Source organism: Loxodonta africana, chromosome 10 (assembly GCF_030014295.1).
Source record: "Loxodonta africana isolate mLoxAfr1 chromosome 10, mLoxAfr1.hap2, whole genome shotgun sequence".
NCBI classification, from domain to species: Eukaryota; Metazoa; Chordata; class Mammalia; order Proboscidea; family Elephantidae; genus Loxodonta; species Loxodonta africana.
Window position 1 is genome coordinate 46764853 of NC_087351.1, and position 20355 is coordinate 46785207.

The window sequence follows — 20355 nt, forward strand, 5'->3', positions numbered from 1 at the left end:
CTATTTATTTTGTATCTAGAACTTGTTCACCTTTGATCCATGTTCAATCTCAGATTTTTTTTTCTTAATTTTACTGTGCTTTTTTTAGGTGGAAGTTTGGAAACCTGGTGGCGTAGTGGTTAAGTGCTAACCAAAAGGTCGCCAGTTCGAATCCACCAGGCACTCCTTGGAAACCCTATGGGGCAGTTCTACTCTGTCCTATAGAGTTGCTATGAGTCAGAATTGACTCGACGGCAATGGGTTTGGTTTTGGTTTGGTTTTAGGTGAAAGTCTACAGTACAAATTAGTTTCTCATTCAAAAATTTATACATGAATTGTTTTTTTGACATTGGTTACAATCCCTGCAATGTGTCAGAGAACGCTCTCCCTTCCTCTTTACACCCCGGTTCCCCATGTCCATCTGTCCAGTTTTCCTGTCCCTTCCTGCCTTCTTGTCTTTTCTTTTTGGCAGGTGTTGCACATTTGGTCTGGCATACTTGACTGAACTAAGAAGCACCTTCTTCACATGTGTTACTATTTGTTTTATAGACCTGTTTAATCTTTGGCTGAAAGGTGGACTTCAGGGGTGGCTTTAGTTCTGAGTTAGCAGGGTGTCCAGGGGACACAGTCTCAGGGATTCCTCCAGTCTCTGTCAGATCAGTTAAGTCTCGTCTTTTTTTTTTTTTAACTTGAATTTTGTTCTATATTTTTCTTCCACTCTGTCTGGGACCTGTGATCCATGTCAGAGTCATTGGTGGTGGCAGCCAGGCACCATCTAGTTATTCTGGGCTCAGGCTAGTAGAGGATGTGGTTCATTAGTTCTCTGGACTAGTATATTCCTTGTGTCTTTGGTTTTCTACCCTCTCCTTTGCTCCGAATGGGATGGGACCGATAGATGTATCTTAGATGGCCACTTACAAGCTTTTAAGACCCCAGATGCTACTCACCGAAATAAGATGTAGAATATTTTCTCTATGAAGTATGTTATGCCAGTTGACCTAGATATCCCCTGAGACCATGGTCCCCAGCCTTCAGCCCCAGTAACTTGGTCCCTTTAAGGTGTTTGCACGTGTTTAGGAAGCTTCTATGACTTTGTCTTGGTCAAGATTTACTGACTTCCCCTATATTGTGTGTTGTCTTTCCCTTTGCCAAAGTTAACACTTGTCTACTACCTAGTTAGTGACTTCCCCTCCCTACCCCTTTCCTCCCTTATAACCAACAAAGATTGTTTTTTCCTGTGTGTAAACCGTTCCTTTTTATAATAGTGGTCTCATACAATATTTGTCCTTTTGTGACTGGCTTATGTCACTCAGCATAATGCCCTCCAGATTCATCCATGCTGTGAGATGTTTTACAGATTTATCATTATTCTTTATCATTGCGTAGTATTCCATTGTGTGTATGTACCACAATTTGTTTATCTATTCATCTGTTGATGGGCACATAGGTTGTTTCCACCTTTTTGCTATTGTGAATAATACTGCAATGAGCAGGGGTGTGCGTGTCTGGTGTCCTGGTGGCACAGTGGTTAAAAGCTCTAACTAAAAGGTCAGCAGTTCGAATCCACCAGCCACTCCTCAGGAACCCTATGGGGCAGTTCTACTCTATCCTCTAGGTCACTATGAGTCAGAATTGACTTAACAGCAACAGGTTTATTTTTGGTGCATACGTCTATTATTGTCATGGCTCTTATCTCTGTAGGATATCTTCCTAGGAGTAGGATTGCTGGATCGTATGGTATTTCTATTTCCAGCTTTCTAAGGAGGTGCCGTATCATTTTCCACAGTGGTTGTACCATTTTAGATTCCCACTAGCAGTGCCTAAGGGTTTCAGTCTCCCTGCAACCTCTCCAACATTTGTTATTTTCTATTTTTTTGATTAGTGCCAGTAATGTCGGGGTGAGATGGCTTCTATTTGTAGTTTTGATTTGCACTTCTCTAATGGCTAATGATCGGAAACATTTCCTCATGTATCTGTTAGCAGCCTGAATGTCTTCTTTGGTGAAGTGTCTGTTCATATCCTTTGCCCATTTTTTAATTGAATTATTTGTTTCTGTCAATGAGGTGCTGAAGTATTCTATAGATTTTAGAGACAAGACCCTTGTCAGATATATTGTAGCCAAAATTTTTTTCCCAGTGTGTGGGTTCTTTTTTTACTCTTTTGGTAAAGCCTTTTGATGAGCATTTAAGGGTTTAACTTTAGGAGCTCTCAGTTACCTACAGTTTCTAAGTTATTAAAAATATTTGTACCATCATTTTACACATGGCAACCTGATATTCAATGACATAGGTAGAGCATGATTTATGCATTCTCCTCTCATTAAGAAAGAGAAATATACATGCTCACATTCAAAAAGATTTTTTTTTTTCAGGTAACTCTCACAGTAGAAGGTAAAGAAAGTAAGTCATTTTTGAAAGTTGTTAACACATTAGCAAGCAGCTTTATAGAAACCATAAACTTGCCAGATTTTAAGACAATATGCATTTTTGGGTTTTGTTTTTCAATACTTTTCCATTTCATGGAATATATCTTGATATTTTGACTTGCATTCCTTTGCTGGTAAGTTTCAACATTTCCTCATACTTTTTCTATCATATGTTTTTAAATTTTATCCGGTGTGAATTTTGATTATGTCTATTTGCCTATTTTTCTACTGGGATGCTAATATTTTTATGATTTATTTGAGCTCTTCATTATACTCACTGAAGGTATTTCCCCCCCTGAAATCTGTTTACGGTATTTTTAAGCCTATATAAATTTAGCTTATCAGTCTCATCGTCGATGTTTCTTTCCTTTTGATCCTCCTAAATACGTCAACATTTGGATTATTAACATTTGTTTCATTTCTTTCCTTTTGGTGTAAAATTAACATACAATGAAATGTACACATCTTAAGCATACATTAGCTGATTTGTGATAAATGCATGTATCTCCCTATCCCATTTGATTGTCTTTTTCACTTAAATAGTGCTTCTCTATCCTCAAATGGGTTAAATATCTTACCTCTTTAAAAATTACTTTTTGTACATTAAGTAAAAAGTTCAATGGTAAAATGCGAGAATTCTAAGCACGATTTTTTTCCTAATGGTTATGTTTAGCATTGGTCCATGATGCGCCTGTCTAGAAGGATCTGCCGTAGCACTGTTCTTTAAAACTATTATTTATGAGCCAGAACCACATGATTAGAAAGTTAGCGTTGCCCCACCACCACATTCATACCTTTTTTTTTTCTCCAAGTTTTCCAGCTATTCTCACCTATGCTGCTGAATCTTTTACACAAAGAAAAAATGTGACAGGAACTGAGTCACCTAGCAAATCTAGCAACTGTAAAAACCAGTATTTAATTCAACTAAAAGTATAAAGAAAAGCACTAAAAATTGGCTCTGGATTAGAAGAGAGTTATATTCAATCATTTTTGATAATAATATTTCTGCAATTTTATAACTTTAGAACACAACAAATTTCTTTTTTTATTCGACAAATAATTTCAACATTTTGATTACCTTAATTTTAATGACTCCATCTTGTGGCTCACAGTGTTGCTTCAGAAAAAGCTTTAGCTTATCACGAGAAAATAGGTGTTTTCTCCGGCTACAGGAGAAAAAAGAGAATAAAGAAAGTGGCAGTATTAAAGACTTCAACCTAAATGCCAAAATCTCTGTAATTTCATAATCTGAATTTCAAGGCTAGGAAATGAAAACCAATTCATCTAATAGTATTTATGTGTAGAATTTACTAACAACTTTATACAGAAGTCTAGGGGCTCTGATGGTGCAGTGGTTAAGAGCTACAGCAAGCTACAGCTCTTACCAAAAGGTCGGCAGTTTGATTCCACCAGCTGCTCCTTGGAAACCCTATGGGGCAGTTCTACTCTGTCCTACAGGGCTGCTATGAGTTGGAATTGACTTAATGGTGAGGGGTTTGGTTTTTTTGGTTTTACACACAAGTATTTATGTAGACTGTTACAAGATCTACTTGAGTGGATCTATTATAAAAACCCCATTACAAAAATACTATATGTATTACAATGACCTATTTTGTTGCTTAGGTCATTCGTTGCGTAGGTTCTGACATTTAGAAATCAAATAAACCTCAAAGAAAATGTACTACATAAAGTAAAGCATTTTATGAAATTAGATGATCATCCCTACAAATATCACCATTAACAACTTTTAAAAAATTTAAAATCAGTACACTAACAGATATCACACAATACTAAATAAATCAATGTTCAAATGGATATTGTAAATAGAGTTGAACACGGGCTTTATCAAATTTTAAAACATTTTGTGTTTAAACCTCACATGGCAGCCAACAGATTAGTGGGATCAGAACTAAAGAGAATTAAAATTAAGACCCTAAAATCCTATTACTTATGATTCTCCCTTGCCCTCAAATTGAAAAACAGCAACTATAACAGCAACAACCAGCATCACAAACAAGTTTTTCTAGAAAGAAAGTAAATGTTTTAATTGAATTAAATACATTCCTTTCAAGAAAAAGTTGTCAAAAGTTTCTATGAGTGAATATATAATATACAAAAAAAACCAAACCCATTGCTGTTCAGTCGATTTCGACTCATAGCCACCCTATAGAACAAAGGAGAACTACCCCATACAGTTTCCAAGAAGCACCTGATGGATTCAAAATGCCAACCTTTTGGTTAGCAGCTGTAGTTCTTAACCACTACGCCACCAGGGTTTCCAAGTAGATGCAGTTGTTACGTGCCATTGAGTCGGTTCCAATTCATAGTGACCGTACGTACAACAGAATGAAACATGGTCCAGTCCTACACCATCCTCACAATCATTGTTATGATCGAGCCCATTGTTGCAGTCACTGTGCCAGCCCATCTCATTGAGGATCTTTTTCTTTATCGCTGACCCTCCACTTTACCAAGCATGAAGTCCTTCTCCAGGGACTTATCCCTCCTGATAACATGTCCAAAGTATGTGAGACGTAGTCCTGCCATTCTTGCTTCTAAGAAGCATTCTGGTTGTACTTCTTCCAAGATAGATTTGTTTGTTCTTTTGGAAGTCCGTGGTATATTCAATATTCTTCACATTTAAGTAGTAGCCCTCCCAAAAATTTGTATTATTTTCCTGGAATGTAAGTTCCATGAGAGCAAGGCCTCATTTGGATCACTGCTATATCCCACCACCACCATAGAGTAGTGGGATAAGAAAAGGTAATTGTTTGTTGACTATTGACAAATACACTGTTGTTGTTATTGTTAGGTGCTGTTGAGTCAATTCCAACTCATAGAGACCCTATGTACAACCAAATGAAACACTGCCTGGTCCTGCACCATCCTCACAATCGTTGCTGTCTGAGTCCACTGTTGAAATCAGTGTGTCAATCCATCTCGTTGAGGGTCTACCTCTTTTTTTTGCTGACCTTCTACTTTACCAAGCATGATGTTCTTCTCCAGGGACCAGTTCTTCTTGATAACATGTCCAAAGTACATGAGACGAAGTCTCACCCATCCTTGCTTCTAATGAGCATTCTGGCTATACTTCTTCCAAGACAGATTTGTTTGTTCTTCTGGCAGTCCATGGTGTATTCAGCATTCTTCACCAGCACCAAAATTCAAATGTATCAATTCTTCTTCAGTCTTCCTTATTCACTGTCCAGCTTTCACATACTATGTGGCAACTGAACATACCATGGCTTAGGTCAGGCACATCTTAGTCCTCAAAGTGACATCTTTGCTTTTTAACACTTTAAAGAGGTCTTCCGCAGAAGATCTGCCCAGTGAAACATGGGCAAATTTTTTTCGATTTCCTGATGGCTGCTTCCATGGACAGTGATTGTAGATACAGGTAAAATGAAATCCTTGACAACTTCAATCTTTTATCCATTTATCATGATGTTGCTTATTGGTCCAGTTGTGAGGATGTTTTGTTTTCTTTATATTGAGGTGTACTCCATTCTGAAGGCTATAGTCTTTGATCTTCATTGGTAAGTGCTTCAAGTCCTCTTTGGTTTCAGCAAGCAAGGTAATGAGTCTTCCTCCAATCCTCATGCTGTGTTCTTCATGAAGTCCAGTTTCTTAGATTATTTGCTCTGCATACAGACTAAGTATGGTGAAAGGATACAACCCTGATACACCTTTCCTTACTTGAAACCACTCAGTATTCCCTTGTTCTGTTTGAATGCCTCTTTTTCTATATACAGCTTCCTGAAGGAGCATAATTAAGTGTTCTGGAATTCCCATTCTTTGCAGTGTTATCCATAATTCGTTATGATTCACACAGTCGAATGCCTTTGCATAGTCAATAATACACAAGTAAACATCTTTCTGGTATTCTCTGCTTTCAGCCAAGAATTCACCTTACATGAGCAATGATATCCCTCATTCCATGTCCTCTTTTGAATCTGGCTTGAATTTCTCACAGTTCCCTGTCAACATACTGCTGCAACCATTTTTGAATAATCTTCAGCAAAATTTTACTTGCATGTGATATTAATAATATTGTTAGATAATTTCCACATTCTATTGGACCACCTTTGAATGGGCACAAATATGGATCTCTTTCTGTCAATTGGCCAGGTACCTGTCTTCCAAATTTTTTGGCATAGATGAACCAGCGCTTCCAGTGTCGCATCTGTTTGTTGAAACATCTCAATTGGTAGTCTGTGAATTCCTGGAGCCTTGTTTTTCGCCAATGCCTTCAGGGCAGCTTGGACTTCTTCTTTGATACCACTGATTCTTGATCATATGCTACCTCCTAAAATGGTTGAATGTCAACCAATTCTTTTTCGTAAGTATAAATATAGCAGGCCCTCTAGAACTGTACGGCTTAATATAGTAGCTACTAGCTACATGTGGCTGTTTAACATTAATTAAAAATGAATAAAATAAAAAAAAATTCTACTCTGTTTTTTTTTTTCCTAGCCACATATCAAGTGCTGAATAGCTAGTGACTCCTTGGCTACCACACTGACAGCACACATATAACATTTCCACCATCACAGAAAGTTCTACTTGTCAGTGCTACTCTAGAATAACAAATCTTCTTGATTAAAGGAATATTACCATCTCTGATGAGAAGTCCTTCATAAACAGGATCATTCTTAGTTCTTTCAATTTTAAAGACTATTTGTGGTAAGTTACTAATCTAAACAAGAGACTCACAGAGTCCATTAGGATTCATTCTATCACTCCATGAACATATATACATTTATTTTAAAAAGAGAAGCAATTACTTGCAACGCTACTCATATGTTCTACATAAAACCTTCTTAATCTAATGTAGATAGCTTATTATTTTATTTTAAACTATCACAGGTAAGATACAGAATTTTACCTGATTTGTGTTGCTTTAACAATAGCAGACTCATACAATTCTTTTTTAGTGGGTTGCACCTTGTACTTGAATAACAAGGGATCAATTGCATTTTTCTTCCTAAAAAAATGAAAAGACACAAATCAGTTAATAACTTATTTGGAAACATGAGATTTTAAATGGAAACACAGTTTCCATTTTTTATCTTTACTAGCATTATTATCTTTACTAACATTTTATGTTATCATAAGTATAATTATACTTATATATTGATACCACCACCATCCTATTAGCCAAAATAATACAATGTACTCTTTAATTTATGTAAGTATTTTAATTACTCATTCAATAAACTTTCCTTGAGAGAAGAAATTAATTAGAAATGAATAAGCACAGAGGAGTACCCAGTTTACGTCAAATAAATCTGTATAAAAACAAACAGTCCTTGTTTTGCTTTTAAACTTTCTTCTTCATAGCTATGTAATTCAAGAGCAAAAGTGAAGATAATATAGTTTATTGTTTTAAGAATTGGCAGAGACTACAAATTTAATCACCTCCCCCATTCCCACCAACCTCTTTTCTTCCCTTTGAGGGTATATTCCTAACTTCCCTCATTCACTCAATTAGTAAAGAGTTAGGAGCCTACTACGTGCCAGATACTACTATAAACAATGATGATTCGGCAGTGAACAAAATAGAAAATTCCTGCCTTATATTCTAACATAGAGACCCAGGCAAATAAAAAAATGCACAACAGGATAGGAGGAGGTAATAAGTGCTATGAAAGAAACAAAGTGGAGGATGGGGGAGGAGGAGCACTATTTACATAAGGTGATTCCTATGAAACTGTCCAGGTAGGCTTTCCAACAGAAGTTGACATTTAAGTACAGTTATGAAAACAAAACGAACAAAAAAATGAGAGAGCAACTCATGAGAAAATCTTGAGGAAATGAGTTTAAAGGTGGAGAGGCGTGTGCAAAGGCCCTGAGGTGGCAGCATGCCTGGTTTGCACAAGAAGTTGAATGAATAAAAATGACCAAAGAAGATTTGGTCAGAGTGAGAGGCAACAGACCTAGATTATATAGGACTCTATAGGCCATCATTAGGGCTTGGATTTTAGTCTGAGTGAAGCCACTGGAGGATTTTGAATAATGAGGTATGTATGACTTAACTTATACTTCGGGAAGAATCACCCTGACTGCTATGTGGAGAGTAACTATGGGGCAAGAGTGCAAACACGGAGCCCAGTTAGAAAGCTACTGCAGTAAACTGAGAACTGATGGCAGTATAGACTAAGAGGTCATAGTGGCAGTAGAGAGAAGTGGTTGGATTCTGGAAGTGCTGCCTCTGTGAGTACAGGCATATATGTAAAGAGGATATAAGTAGAAGTTACAGAGAAGAAAATGGTATGAAAGGATGATAAAGAGAAGCATTGTGAGACGAGGGTAAGAGCATGTAAATGCAGGTGAGGGGGGTCTCAACACAAAAGGGATACATAATAGAATGACACCATGGAAAATGGCAAAATAGGGAGCTCAAAGAATCAGTTGCTCCCCTGAAACAACCATAATCTGGCAAAGATGCACAGAATTACCTTTTTTCACAACTCTGGAATTTAATAAAAAACAACAAACAAGTGAGTGTTGATGAAGAAAAAGGTAGCTGAACTTCAGTAAAAGAGCTTGGGACATTTTTGCTCATCTGACTACCATCCCCCATGCCCTAGTGCAGTGGTGGGATTGTGATGGCAGCACTAGCATTCCTGGTGTGCCTTGCTGGTACCAGGGGCTAACAAGAAGCTTGTTCTTAAAATACTGTGGTTGTGCACCTTGACCTGCCTGGCAGCTTCTGGAGATATAGCCACAGAGGGTGACCTCTGTTTTCCCACCTCCTACTCCCATCAGGTTGAAGCAGCTTTTCAGGCAGTGGCATCCATCAAAAAATTTAAACAGTAGATGAGGCATGCAGGAGACCAACCCAAATGCGTAGAAAAGAGAAGGCTGAAAAGGAAGTTTCTCGAGAGAATAAGGGCTCGAAAGGGCAACTGAATCAGAATAAGTACAACTGTGTATACCAGGAAGATGGAATGCAATGTGCATGCCCAGGACTGGACACACGCTCACCTGAGGGGACCCTAGATTTGCCAACTCTGGGGGATTGCCTGCACAAGCAGGACGTGAAGGCTAAACAGAGTTTTAGGAGGCCTGCCTTAGCATTGAAGGAATACCCAAGTCAGAGCCAACCTGCGAAGACCCGAAGAGTAGTATTTTTTTTTTCTTCTTCTTTTTGGCTTCAGGTGCTTAAGGAAATCTCTACGTCAGCTTACTGGCTGACCAATAACATAATGAAATAGAGACTTCAGTGACCACACACAACAAAGAATATAGTCTTAAAAAAAAGTTTGGAAAAATCACTAAACAAATGGACAACTGTAGCCCTCGACAATCAACAACAGCAAACTGGGGAAGGAGATTTTGATTCCAGAGTTACTATATTATATTACTCAAAAAAGTCCAGTTTCCAACAAAAAAATTAAAAGGCTTACAAAGAAACAGAACGTATGGCCCATTTGCAGGAAAACAATAAATCAACAGAAACTGTTCCTGCATGCTCAAAAAACTAAAGGAAACCATGAACAAAGAACTAAAGGGAACCAGGAAACAACACATGAACAAATAGAGAACACTGATGAAGAGACAAACTATAAAAGGGAACCAAACAGAAATTCTGGAGCTGAAAAGTACAATAACTAAAATAAAAAAATTCATTAGAGGGTTTTAATAGCAGATTTGAGTAGGCAAAAGAAAAAAACCAGCAAAGTTGAAGATAAGACAGCTATAATTAACCTGTCTGAGAGAAAAAAAAGAATAAAGAAAAATGAATAGAGTCTAAGAGACCTACAGGACACAATCAAAGGAACCAAAATAGACATGATGAGGGGCCCAGAAGGGGGACGGGGGGCGGCAGAAAGAATATTTGAAAAAACAGTGCTCAGAAAACTCCTAAATTTGATAAAACACATTATATATACACCCCTAAGAAGCTCTATGAACTTCAAGTAGGATAAACTCAAGGGATCCACACCAAAGCACATTATAATCAATTGGCAAAAATGAAAGCAGCAAGAGAGAAGTGACTCATCATATACAAGAACTATTCAGTAAGATTAACAGCTGATTTAGCACTGAAACTATGGAGGGTAGAAGGCAGTGGGATGACATATTTTCAAGGTGCTAAAAGAAAAAACTGTCAACCAAGAATTTTGTATCTGACAAGACTAGGAAACACTAGGAGAAGAAACTGCTAGTGTGAATGTAAAGTGGTACAGCTACTGTGGCAAAAAGTTTGGCAGCTCCTCAAAAAGTCAAACAGAATTACCGTATGACCCAGCAATTCCACTCCTAAGTATGTACCCAAATGAATGAAAATCAACTACTCAAACCAATTCTTAACACTAATGTTCAAAGCAGCACTAGGCACAATAGCCAAAAGGTACAAACAGCCCAAATTTCCATCAACGGATGATGGACAAATTGTGGTATATACATGTTGTTGTTGGTAGCTGCTATTGAGTAGGCCCCTGAATCATGGCAACTCCATGTACGACAAAACGAAATACTGCCTATTTGTGCGCCATTCCTGCGATGGGTTGCAGATGGGAGTGCTGTGATCCACAGGGTTTTGTTGGCTGATTTTTAAAAGTAGATTGCCAGTCTTTTCTACCTAGTCTGTCTTAGTGTGGAAAAGCCATTGGAAACTGTTCAGCATCACAACAACATGCAATCTACCACTGACAGACGAGTGGTGGCTACACATGAAGCCACCAGGAATCCAACCCGGGTCTCCAGCATGGAAGGTGAGAATTCTACCATTGGATCACCAATGCCTCATGTTATATACATACAATAGAATATTTTTCAGTCATAAAAGAATGAAGCACTAATACGTAACACAACGTGGATGAAACTTGAGAACATTTTAAGCGAACTAAGCTACAACGGGTCATGTTTTGTATGATTGCGTTTACATGAAATATCCAGGACAGATAAATCCAGAGATGGAAAGCAGATTCATGGGTTATCAGGGGGTTGGGAAAGATGGGGGTGGGGAGCGATTACTCATTGTGTAGGGAGTTTTATTTTGGAGTGATGAAAATGATCTGGAATTAGATATAGTGGTTGCATAGCATTATGAGTGTACTAAAGGCCACAGACTTGTTCATTTTAAAATGGGTTAATTTTACATTACGTAAATTTCACCTCAATAAACAAAAACAAAAATTTAAAAAGGGACATATGAGACAGTGTCACAAATAAAATTCAAGTATTTACATGTAACACCATTAAATTCCAAGCTACAGGGCCAAGTATCTTTACACTGAGACCCAGTATACATATAAACAATGAAATACAGTTAAACACTCACATTCACTAGACAGAATGCAGTTTAATATTTTCTATCCTATTAAGGTTCATTATTAATTTAACAACCTACAAATGGGGTCATAACCTGCAGTCTGAAAAACCCTATCCTAGGGAATAGGTCAAATAGAGAAAATGTTCACACAGCTGCATTGATGGGGAGCTCCCAATAAAATGATTTCTTGAAGCAAAGTAGGGGGTGGTGGTAAGAAAAACAGGTTTTAATAAATCAGCAGCAGTTGTTCAAAAACAACAGACTTCATTAAGAGTTTTTATCTTACTGTTTTTTGAACAGGTACAAGTTTAATACTTAATCACTACCTTTTATACATATGAAGGGCTGGTCAAATGTAGATTGCATTTAACAGATTACCATCAGTGACAATACAGTAATACATTTATTTAATATACCATTTATTTTTCCATAATGTTTTAGTAATTATAATACAACACTAACAAGATTGAAAATCAAAACATGAGTAATAATTTCTAAAAATTCAGATTGCAATTGAGTATTCACACCCTGATGTACATACTCAAAAATTGTATATGGACTCTATCTTAGTGGATTTAGAGCTACAAAACTGTGATTTATTTTTTTTACTGAACTTTAGATGAAGGTATAAAGAACAAACTAGTTTCTCATCAAACAGTACACACATTGTTGTATGACACTGGTTAACAATCCCATGACATGTCAACACTCTCCCTTCTCAACCCTGAGTTCCCTATTACCAGCTATCCTGTTCGCTCCTACCTTCCAGTCCCTGCCCCAGGGCAGGTGCACCTCTTTAGTCTTGTTTTGTTCCACGGAATTGTTCAGTCTTTGGCTGAAGGGTGAACCTCAGGAGTGCCTCATTACTGAGCTGAAAGGGTGGCTGGGGGCCATACTCTCAGGGTTTCTCCCATCTCCATCAGGCCAGGAAGTCTGGTCTTTCTTTTTGAGTTAGAATTTTGTTCTACATTTTTTTCCAGCTCTGTCCGGGACCCTCTATTGTGATCCCTGTCAGAGCAGTCAGTGGTGGTAGCTGGCCACTATCTAGTTGTACTGGACTCAGTCTGGTGGAGGCCGTGGTAGATGTGGTCCATTAGTCCTTTGGACTAATCTTTCTTTAGTTTTCTTCATTCTTCCTTGCTCTCAAAGGGGTGAGACCAGTGGAGTATCCTAGATGGGCTGCTCACAGGCTTTTAAGACCCCAGATGCTACTCACCAAAGTAGAATGTAGAACATATTCTTTATAAACTCTGTTAACGCCAATTGAGCCAGATGTTCCCCAAGAACATGGTCCCCACAGCCCTTAGCCCAGTAATTCTGTGCCTCAGGGAGTTTGGATGTGTCTATGGAGCTACCAAGGCCTTGTCTTATACAGGTTGTGCTGGCTTCCCCAGTATTGTATACTGTCTTACCCTTCACCAAAATTACCACTTATCTATCGTCTATTTAAGTGTTTTTCCATCCCCACCCCTCCCCCTGCCCCATAACCATCAAATATTGTTTCTTTTTTTTATGTAAACCTTTTCATGAATTTTTACAGTAGTGGTCTCATCCAATATTTGTCCTTTTGTGACTGACTTATTTCACTCAGCATAATGTCCTCCAGATGCATCCATGTTACGAGATGCTTCACAGATTCACTGTTGTTCTTTAATGTGGTATAATACTCCGTTGTGTGTATGCACCACAGTTTGTTTATTCATTCATTTGTTGATGGGCATCTAGGCTGTTTCCATCTTTTTGCTATTGTGAACAATGCTGCAATGAACATGGGTGTACAAATATCTATTCATGTGATGACTCTTATTTCTCTAGGATATACTCCTAGGAGTGGAACTGCTGGGTCAAACGGTATTTCTATTTCTAGATTTCTAAGGAAGCACCATATTGTTTTCCAAAAAGGCTGTATCATTTTGCATTCCCACCAGCAGTGCCTAAGAGTTCCCATCTCCCTGCATCCTCTCCAACATTTGTTATTTTCTGTTTTATTGATTTGTGCCAGTAATGCCGGAGTGAGATGGTATCTCATTGTGGTTTTGATTTGCATTTCTCTGATGGCTAGAGATCGTGAGCATTTCCTCATGTGTCTATTGGCTGCCTGAATGTCTTCTTTGAAGTGTCTGTTCATTTCCTTTGCCCATTTAATTGGATTAGTTGTCTTTTTGTTGTAGAGGTGAAAACATGGTTAATGTACAAAAAGTAATCTTTTGCTTTTCTTACTGTGTTATAAAATTTGTTTGTGAAAATGAGTAGCATAAAAACTTTTTTTCTAATTAGTGTAGATATTCTCACTGGGGCTTTGCTATAATAACCCTTACACAAAATTCTGTATGGAATAAAGTCATTCTTGGAATTTTTTCCAAGAAGTACAATTACTGGAGATCAACAGCACTGTTTCTTATACAGATTCATCACAAGATAGGAACTTCAAGGGTAATATTAAAAATGACCTCCATTTTAATCATTTTCTTTTACTTCCCAAAGACAAGGCCTAAACAGTTGAAACACTGAGTTGAACCTAGTGATCCCACTAGTAGTAGAGTGGTTTTATTATCACCACGTACATATCTGATTTCAGTTCTACATAACATACTATGCTCAAATACTACATTTATACAAATCAGATTATTGTTCCATTATTCAAAATAAATCTTTTATTTTATAAATGCCTTACCTACATATTTTCATATGCCTACTTTTGTATCTAAGTTTTAAATTCTATTTTTATTTATCATAATGGAAATTTTTTTTGTTGCAACCCAATGGACAGAATTTGATAATAAAGAAGTAAAAAATTAAAAAGTTTTCTACACCAGCACAACAGAAATTATTAAAAAACTAAACTATACTTTTAGCACAAGGGTTTCTTTTTAGAGAAACGATCATGTTATATTTACCATGACTATTCTGTAAGGCAATCCACCAGGTGATTAAGCTTGTAGCACAGATGGTTACTTATGGTGGTACGATTTCTGGAAATTTAAACTGCTAACCTTATTTTTCACACGTTAAATTGGCACACATGGACTATAACTAGTGAAACAATTAGGTCTACTTCTTTAAAAATAATACCTAGACTTTATAATCTTACTAACAACTAGACAAGTTATCATTAGAGCCAGATGATATAGCATGACAGGAATGCAGTGCCTATAATATTTTGCAACTAGATACACACTCCTCAAGAAGTTCCCAAAATAATTAGTTTTCCCTTGTGCTTCTGAAATTCACCACCAGGATATGGGATGTTAAAAAAAAAAAAGTCTTATGTGTTATTTTCAGACAAGGATAATGACACTTTTATAATGTATTTTAACTAATATCTGCCTAAGGTGCCCTGATGATGCAATGGTTAAGCACTCAGCTGATAACCGACAGGCTGGCAAACCCACCACAGCTCCATGGGAGAAAAGACCCAGAGATATGCCTCCAAAAAGATTATAGCCTGGGAAACCCTATGGGGTAGTTCTACTCTGTCATGTAGGGTCACTGTCAGAATCTACTCTAAGACACACAACAACAACATCTGCCTAGAGATGGATCCATAAAACTTTGATCCATTGTAAACAACAGTTTGTTGTTGTTGTTCGGTGCCATCAAGTCAGCTCTGACTCATAGCGACAATACGTACAAAAGAAAGAAATGCTGCCTGGTCCTGTGCCATCCTCACAGTCATTGTTATACTTGAGCCCACTGCAGCCACTGTGTCAATCCATCTCATTGAGGCACTTCTTCTTTTTCGCCGACCGTCTACTTTACCAAGCATGATGTCCTTCTCCAGGGACTGATCCCTCCTGATAACAGGTCCAAAGTATGTACAACATAGTCTCACTACCCTTGCTTCTAAGGAGCATTCTGGTTGTGCTTCTTCTCACGCAGATTTGTTCGTTCTTTTGGCAGTCCATGCTTTATTCAATATTTTTCGCCAACATCACAATTCAAAGGCATCAATTCTTCTTCGGTCTTCCTTACTTATTGTCCAGCTTTCACATGCATAGGAGGTGACTGAAAACATCATTGCTTGGGTCAGGTGCACCTTAGTTTTCAAGGTGACATCTTTGCTTTTCAACACTTAAAGAGGTCTTTTTCTAGCAGATTTGCCCAATGCAATGCATCTTTTGTTTTCCTGACTGCTGCTTTCATGGTTGTTGATTGTGGATCCAAGTAAAATGAAATCCTTGACAACTTCAATCAAAGCACTTCAATTAAAAAAACAGCTAAGAAGTTCAATTTATCTTAGATTTTTATTGCCTTAAATCACAACAGAGTATATTACTGGAAAGTGTCATTGACCTACTAACCTAAGTTGCTACAAACACCATATTTAGCTGCTTCTACAAACTCACCTATATATCTGGCACACCTGGCTACTGAAATCAGATAGTAAGGTATTGAATATTTTAGTCAGGGCTGTATCAATTTAGTTCAGTTTTCAGAGAATTTGTGATTGCAGATCAACTTTACTAACTGACTCTTAAGAGGGGAAACCTGTATCAAGTAATTATACAGACTGCTGCCTCACCAAATCGTGAGGAATTTCACATGTAATTTTCTTTAAAAACGTTAGTAACTTTTGGAGGAAAGGAATAGTTGACGTTAAGTATAACATTACTGAACCCATTCTCAGAGGGTAAACATTAAAAGGGTAAAGAAAGGAACACAGAGCAGATAGATATATACGTAATATTTCAGAAACAAAGACTAAGGGACAAACTCTAAACCTCTTTTGATATGACACAAATTATATTCTCTACAGTTCAGACTTTTATCTAGTACTACAAATGATAGCTGAGAAGTAAGTTTTTTAATTAAAATTGGCTTGTAGATACGTAAATGAATAATTCTCAGTTTAAGGTATTTATTATATAACCTACACAAAGTAGATGTGTGTAGATTATACCATCATATCCCAGTGATATGACTACAATCAATATGCTCCTTAAAACGTATGATATGAAGAAAAATTAGCCTCATGTCACTCAAAGGTATATTTAGATAGGTATATCTAAGGCTCTTTCATACATCTCATGGTAAATAACTGGGAAGAAAACGGCTCGTATCTTTACCCGAGTTCAATTCTAGCAAAGGTATTAGAAGTTCTGCAAGAGCATCAGGCTCTCTCAGAGCCAGAGACCACTAAAATGTCCAAGACTGCTAAGTATACATAGAGTAGACTTTGTGACGAGAAGAAAGAACATTCTTGTTCAAAAGCTTAGTTCAGAAAACATGTTTAGGGTGTTAATGCCAATCCTTAAAATAAACTGAGTGACCGTGCTCTCTAAAACCTTGACCGCTGCCCACCAACAAAAGCTGACCGACAAAGGTAAATATGCAGCTACTACTTAGCTTAATCAGATGCTGCAATCAATGTCCAGCCTGATAAGTAATCTAGTATGTTCAGAGTGAATACAATTTTCTAAAAAGTCAGGCCTTTCATTTCTTTCTTTTACTGATGTTGCATTTGGCTTTGAAAAAATTATCAATATGCCCCCCCAAATGTATCAAAATGTATCAAAAAACTCTTGGTGGTCATTTTGAACACTTTGGCTCAATGCTAAACGTGCTGCCTTAGCACATCTTGCAGACATATTCTGGGCAAATTTTCTAATTCTGAAACACCCATTTCTCCTCAGTGATATGCAAACATGACCACCTTACCCTTATAGGCTGGTTCTGAGGAATAAGTAAGATGACATATGTGAGTGCTGTTATATAGCCTCACAATTATTTCATTCTCCTCCCCTCAATCCATCTACTGAAAATGAGAAAAATCTAGGTTGTTTTTTTAGGGGAGAGTAACCTAGAAGTAAATTTACTCACTTAAGTTAGGAATTAATGGGAATAACTCAATGGAATAAGGGTCCAAAAATGACTACATTTCACCTTTCCTGTTATCTGGTTACCTCAGGATACTGCGATAGCAATCTACAATTAGGCATTTTACCATGTTAATGTACACCGAAAGGCTCATAAACAGGTTTAAAATGTCTATTAATAAAATAATTTACCAGCTGACTCATTTTTCCCACCTCAAGGGTCTACCCCAAGTACCTATATTCAAGAGGTAAAGCACAGCATATTTAGACAGGATATTATGGCTGATTACATCTATGTCCAAATTCAATTAAACTTTGTGATGAGCTTGTTATAACCAGCACAAGTGGGATTCACCAGTGGCAGTCTTCCTCGAATGCTACGTACAACAGGCAAAATATTTACTACTGCTAACCAGGATTTAGGAGCCCTGGTAGTGAAGTGGTTAAAGCGTTCAGCTGCTAACCAAAAGTCTGGTGGTTTGAACCCACCAGCCACTCTGAGGGAGAAAGATGTAGCAGTCTGCTTCCATATAGATTTACTGCCTTAGAAACCCTATGGGGCAGTTCTACTCTGTCCTATTGGGTCACTATGAGTCAGAATCAACTTGATGACAGTGGGTTTTGGGTTTGTAACTGGGATTTAAGAGCTCTGATGGCACAATAGTTAAGCACTCAGCTGCTAATCAAAAGGTTGGTGGTAGCAGAAGAGACCTGGTGATCTGTTCCTGTGAAGAGTATAGCCTAGAAGTCATATGGGGCAGTTCTACTCTGTCTTGTCAGGGCTCTATTAGTCGGAATCCATGTGGTGACAAAAAAAAAACAACGGTGATTTTGAATTAATCTCTTTGTACTCAGGGTAACAATGGCTTCAGGTTTCTTAATATTACCATTTCATGAAGATAGGGAATAAAAAAATCAACACAATGTAGGCTGAAGAGAGCTTTTTAAAGTTTGAGGTACGTAAAGGGCAACAGGAGAACAGAATGGAGCACCGAACATTTAGAATAGCTGTTGTAGAGAACAGAGGAGAGAACTTAGCTGAAACATGAAAAGAACTTTTAATCAGTTGAAGACTTCACTGAGTTTTTAAATTACATGTAGACAATGCCAATCTATATACAGTGTGATTTTTCTCCAGTAGTACTCAGTTGCCTAGGTTGTCAATTAACTGAATTTTAGAAAGTTAAAGAGTTTCTTTACCATATGGACCATACAGTAAATAAGTATTAATAATTAAAGTACAGAATGAATTTTCTCAAGAAAACAAAAATGTATGAATATAAGTGAATGAGGGTTAGCTTCAATTGCTCTTACATAGCTGGCTAGAGTTAACCAGCCAATTGGTTAACTACTTTAACTAGTTTTAATTTTGAAAATTCTAATCTGTTGTGAACCAGATTACTTAATGAGTAGTATACCATGGTATCCCTAGACAGGAAGGAAGAGAGTGAAAGAAAAAATTATTTCAGTGGAAAAATCTTATAAACAATTTGAAAACTAATAAATATCACTCACCCATTTTGAAAAGAGCTGTTTTGTGTTTCTGAATCATCACTGTCACTGATGATAATAGTTTCTCCGTCTACATTGCTGTCATGTCCATTAGCAAAACCATTTTGATGTGATGGAGGTAGGACTTCCAAAATCCTACACTGTAATCTGAAATAAAATGATACATTTAAAAATGCAAATCAACTGTTACTTTACAATCAAACATTACAGAACAGCCTAATTACTTAGAACAACTGAAAAGCTATTTTGTCTTGTAGAAACTATGGTCAGTTGATGCAACAAATTTAATTAAAAAAAGATCTGTAACGTTCAATTCAAGCAAAGGCCAGAAGCAATTTAAAACAACACAACACTATTTTAAAGGTCAACTTATCAAGATTCTTAGCAATCACGTTCTTAACTGAAGTCACTGTTCAGAATATCAAATCCTGGCACAATACCTCATTATACGTATTGAGCCTTACTGTTTTTCAAAGCATCCAATATTTTAATATCTAAAATTCTCCTAATCGTAATTTTTTTTATTCTCACTGTAACTTTTGTTGTGCTTTTCCATCTTTGGAAAGCCTCCTGGTCATGAACTCTACTATACTGGCTTCCCTAACCTCTGCCTCCCTCTGTCTAGATTTTAGAGGCTGCAATTTCAGACTCAAGCACCATAATCCCAGTATTCTTTAACACCACATTTCTACTATGCCAATTTTCAATGCTAGAAAAAAATCCACCTGCTTTCTCCATACTCCCTCTTGTCCAACAACTTTACTTTCTGCCTTGAAACTATGAATCTACCATGAGTTCAAAGTTAGGATCTCATGATAGCAACTGTTTTAGTTTTGATATTGTTTCTGTTGGCCCAAAGCAGCTTTCTAAAACTTTTCCCTCCCTTCTCAAATCCCATTCCCAGCCCTTTAATATTAGAAAATAAGAAAGGAGATCCTGACTTAGGCTCCTTGATGTCCTTCTCAACATCCAAAGTCTACATCTTGGAAATCTATCTGGCGTTATCTTAAACAGTTAGAAATAGAACTACCATACAACCCAGAAATCCCACTCCTGGGAATATACCCTAGAGATACAAGAGCCTTCACACAAACAGATATATGCACACCCATGTTTATTGCAGCTCTGTTTACAATAGCAAAAAGCTGGAAGCAACCAAGGTGTCCATCAACGGATGAATGGGTAAATAAATTGTGGTATATTCACACAATGGAATACTATGCATCGATAAAGAACAGTGACGAATCTGTGAAACATTTCATAACATGGAGGAACCTGGAAGGCATTATGCTGAGCGAAATTAGAGGCAAAAGGACAAATATTGTATAAGACCACTATTATAA

The 20355-nt window shown here is 37.2% G+C and overlaps 1 protein-coding gene across 4 annotated transcripts in view; it reads right to left on the reverse strand.

Annotated features, from left to right (window-relative positions):
- BAZ1A (bromodomain adjacent to zinc finger domain 1A) overlaps window positions 1-20355 on the reverse strand; it is an 88625-nt gene that overhangs the window by 38128 nt on the left and 30142 nt on the right. For all 4 annotated transcript variants that reach the window (XM_064292392.1, XM_064292389.1, XM_064292391.1 and 1 more), the window contains 3 exons: window positions 19016-19159; window positions 7290-7388; window positions 3483-3570 (listed from right to left, as the gene is read on the reverse strand). In XM_064292392.1, the coding sequence (XP_064148462.1) occupies window positions 3483-3570; window positions 7290-7388; window positions 19016-19159 (331 nt within the window). The remainder of the gene's footprint in view (window positions 1-3482; window positions 3571-7289; window positions 7389-19015; window positions 19160-20355) is intronic.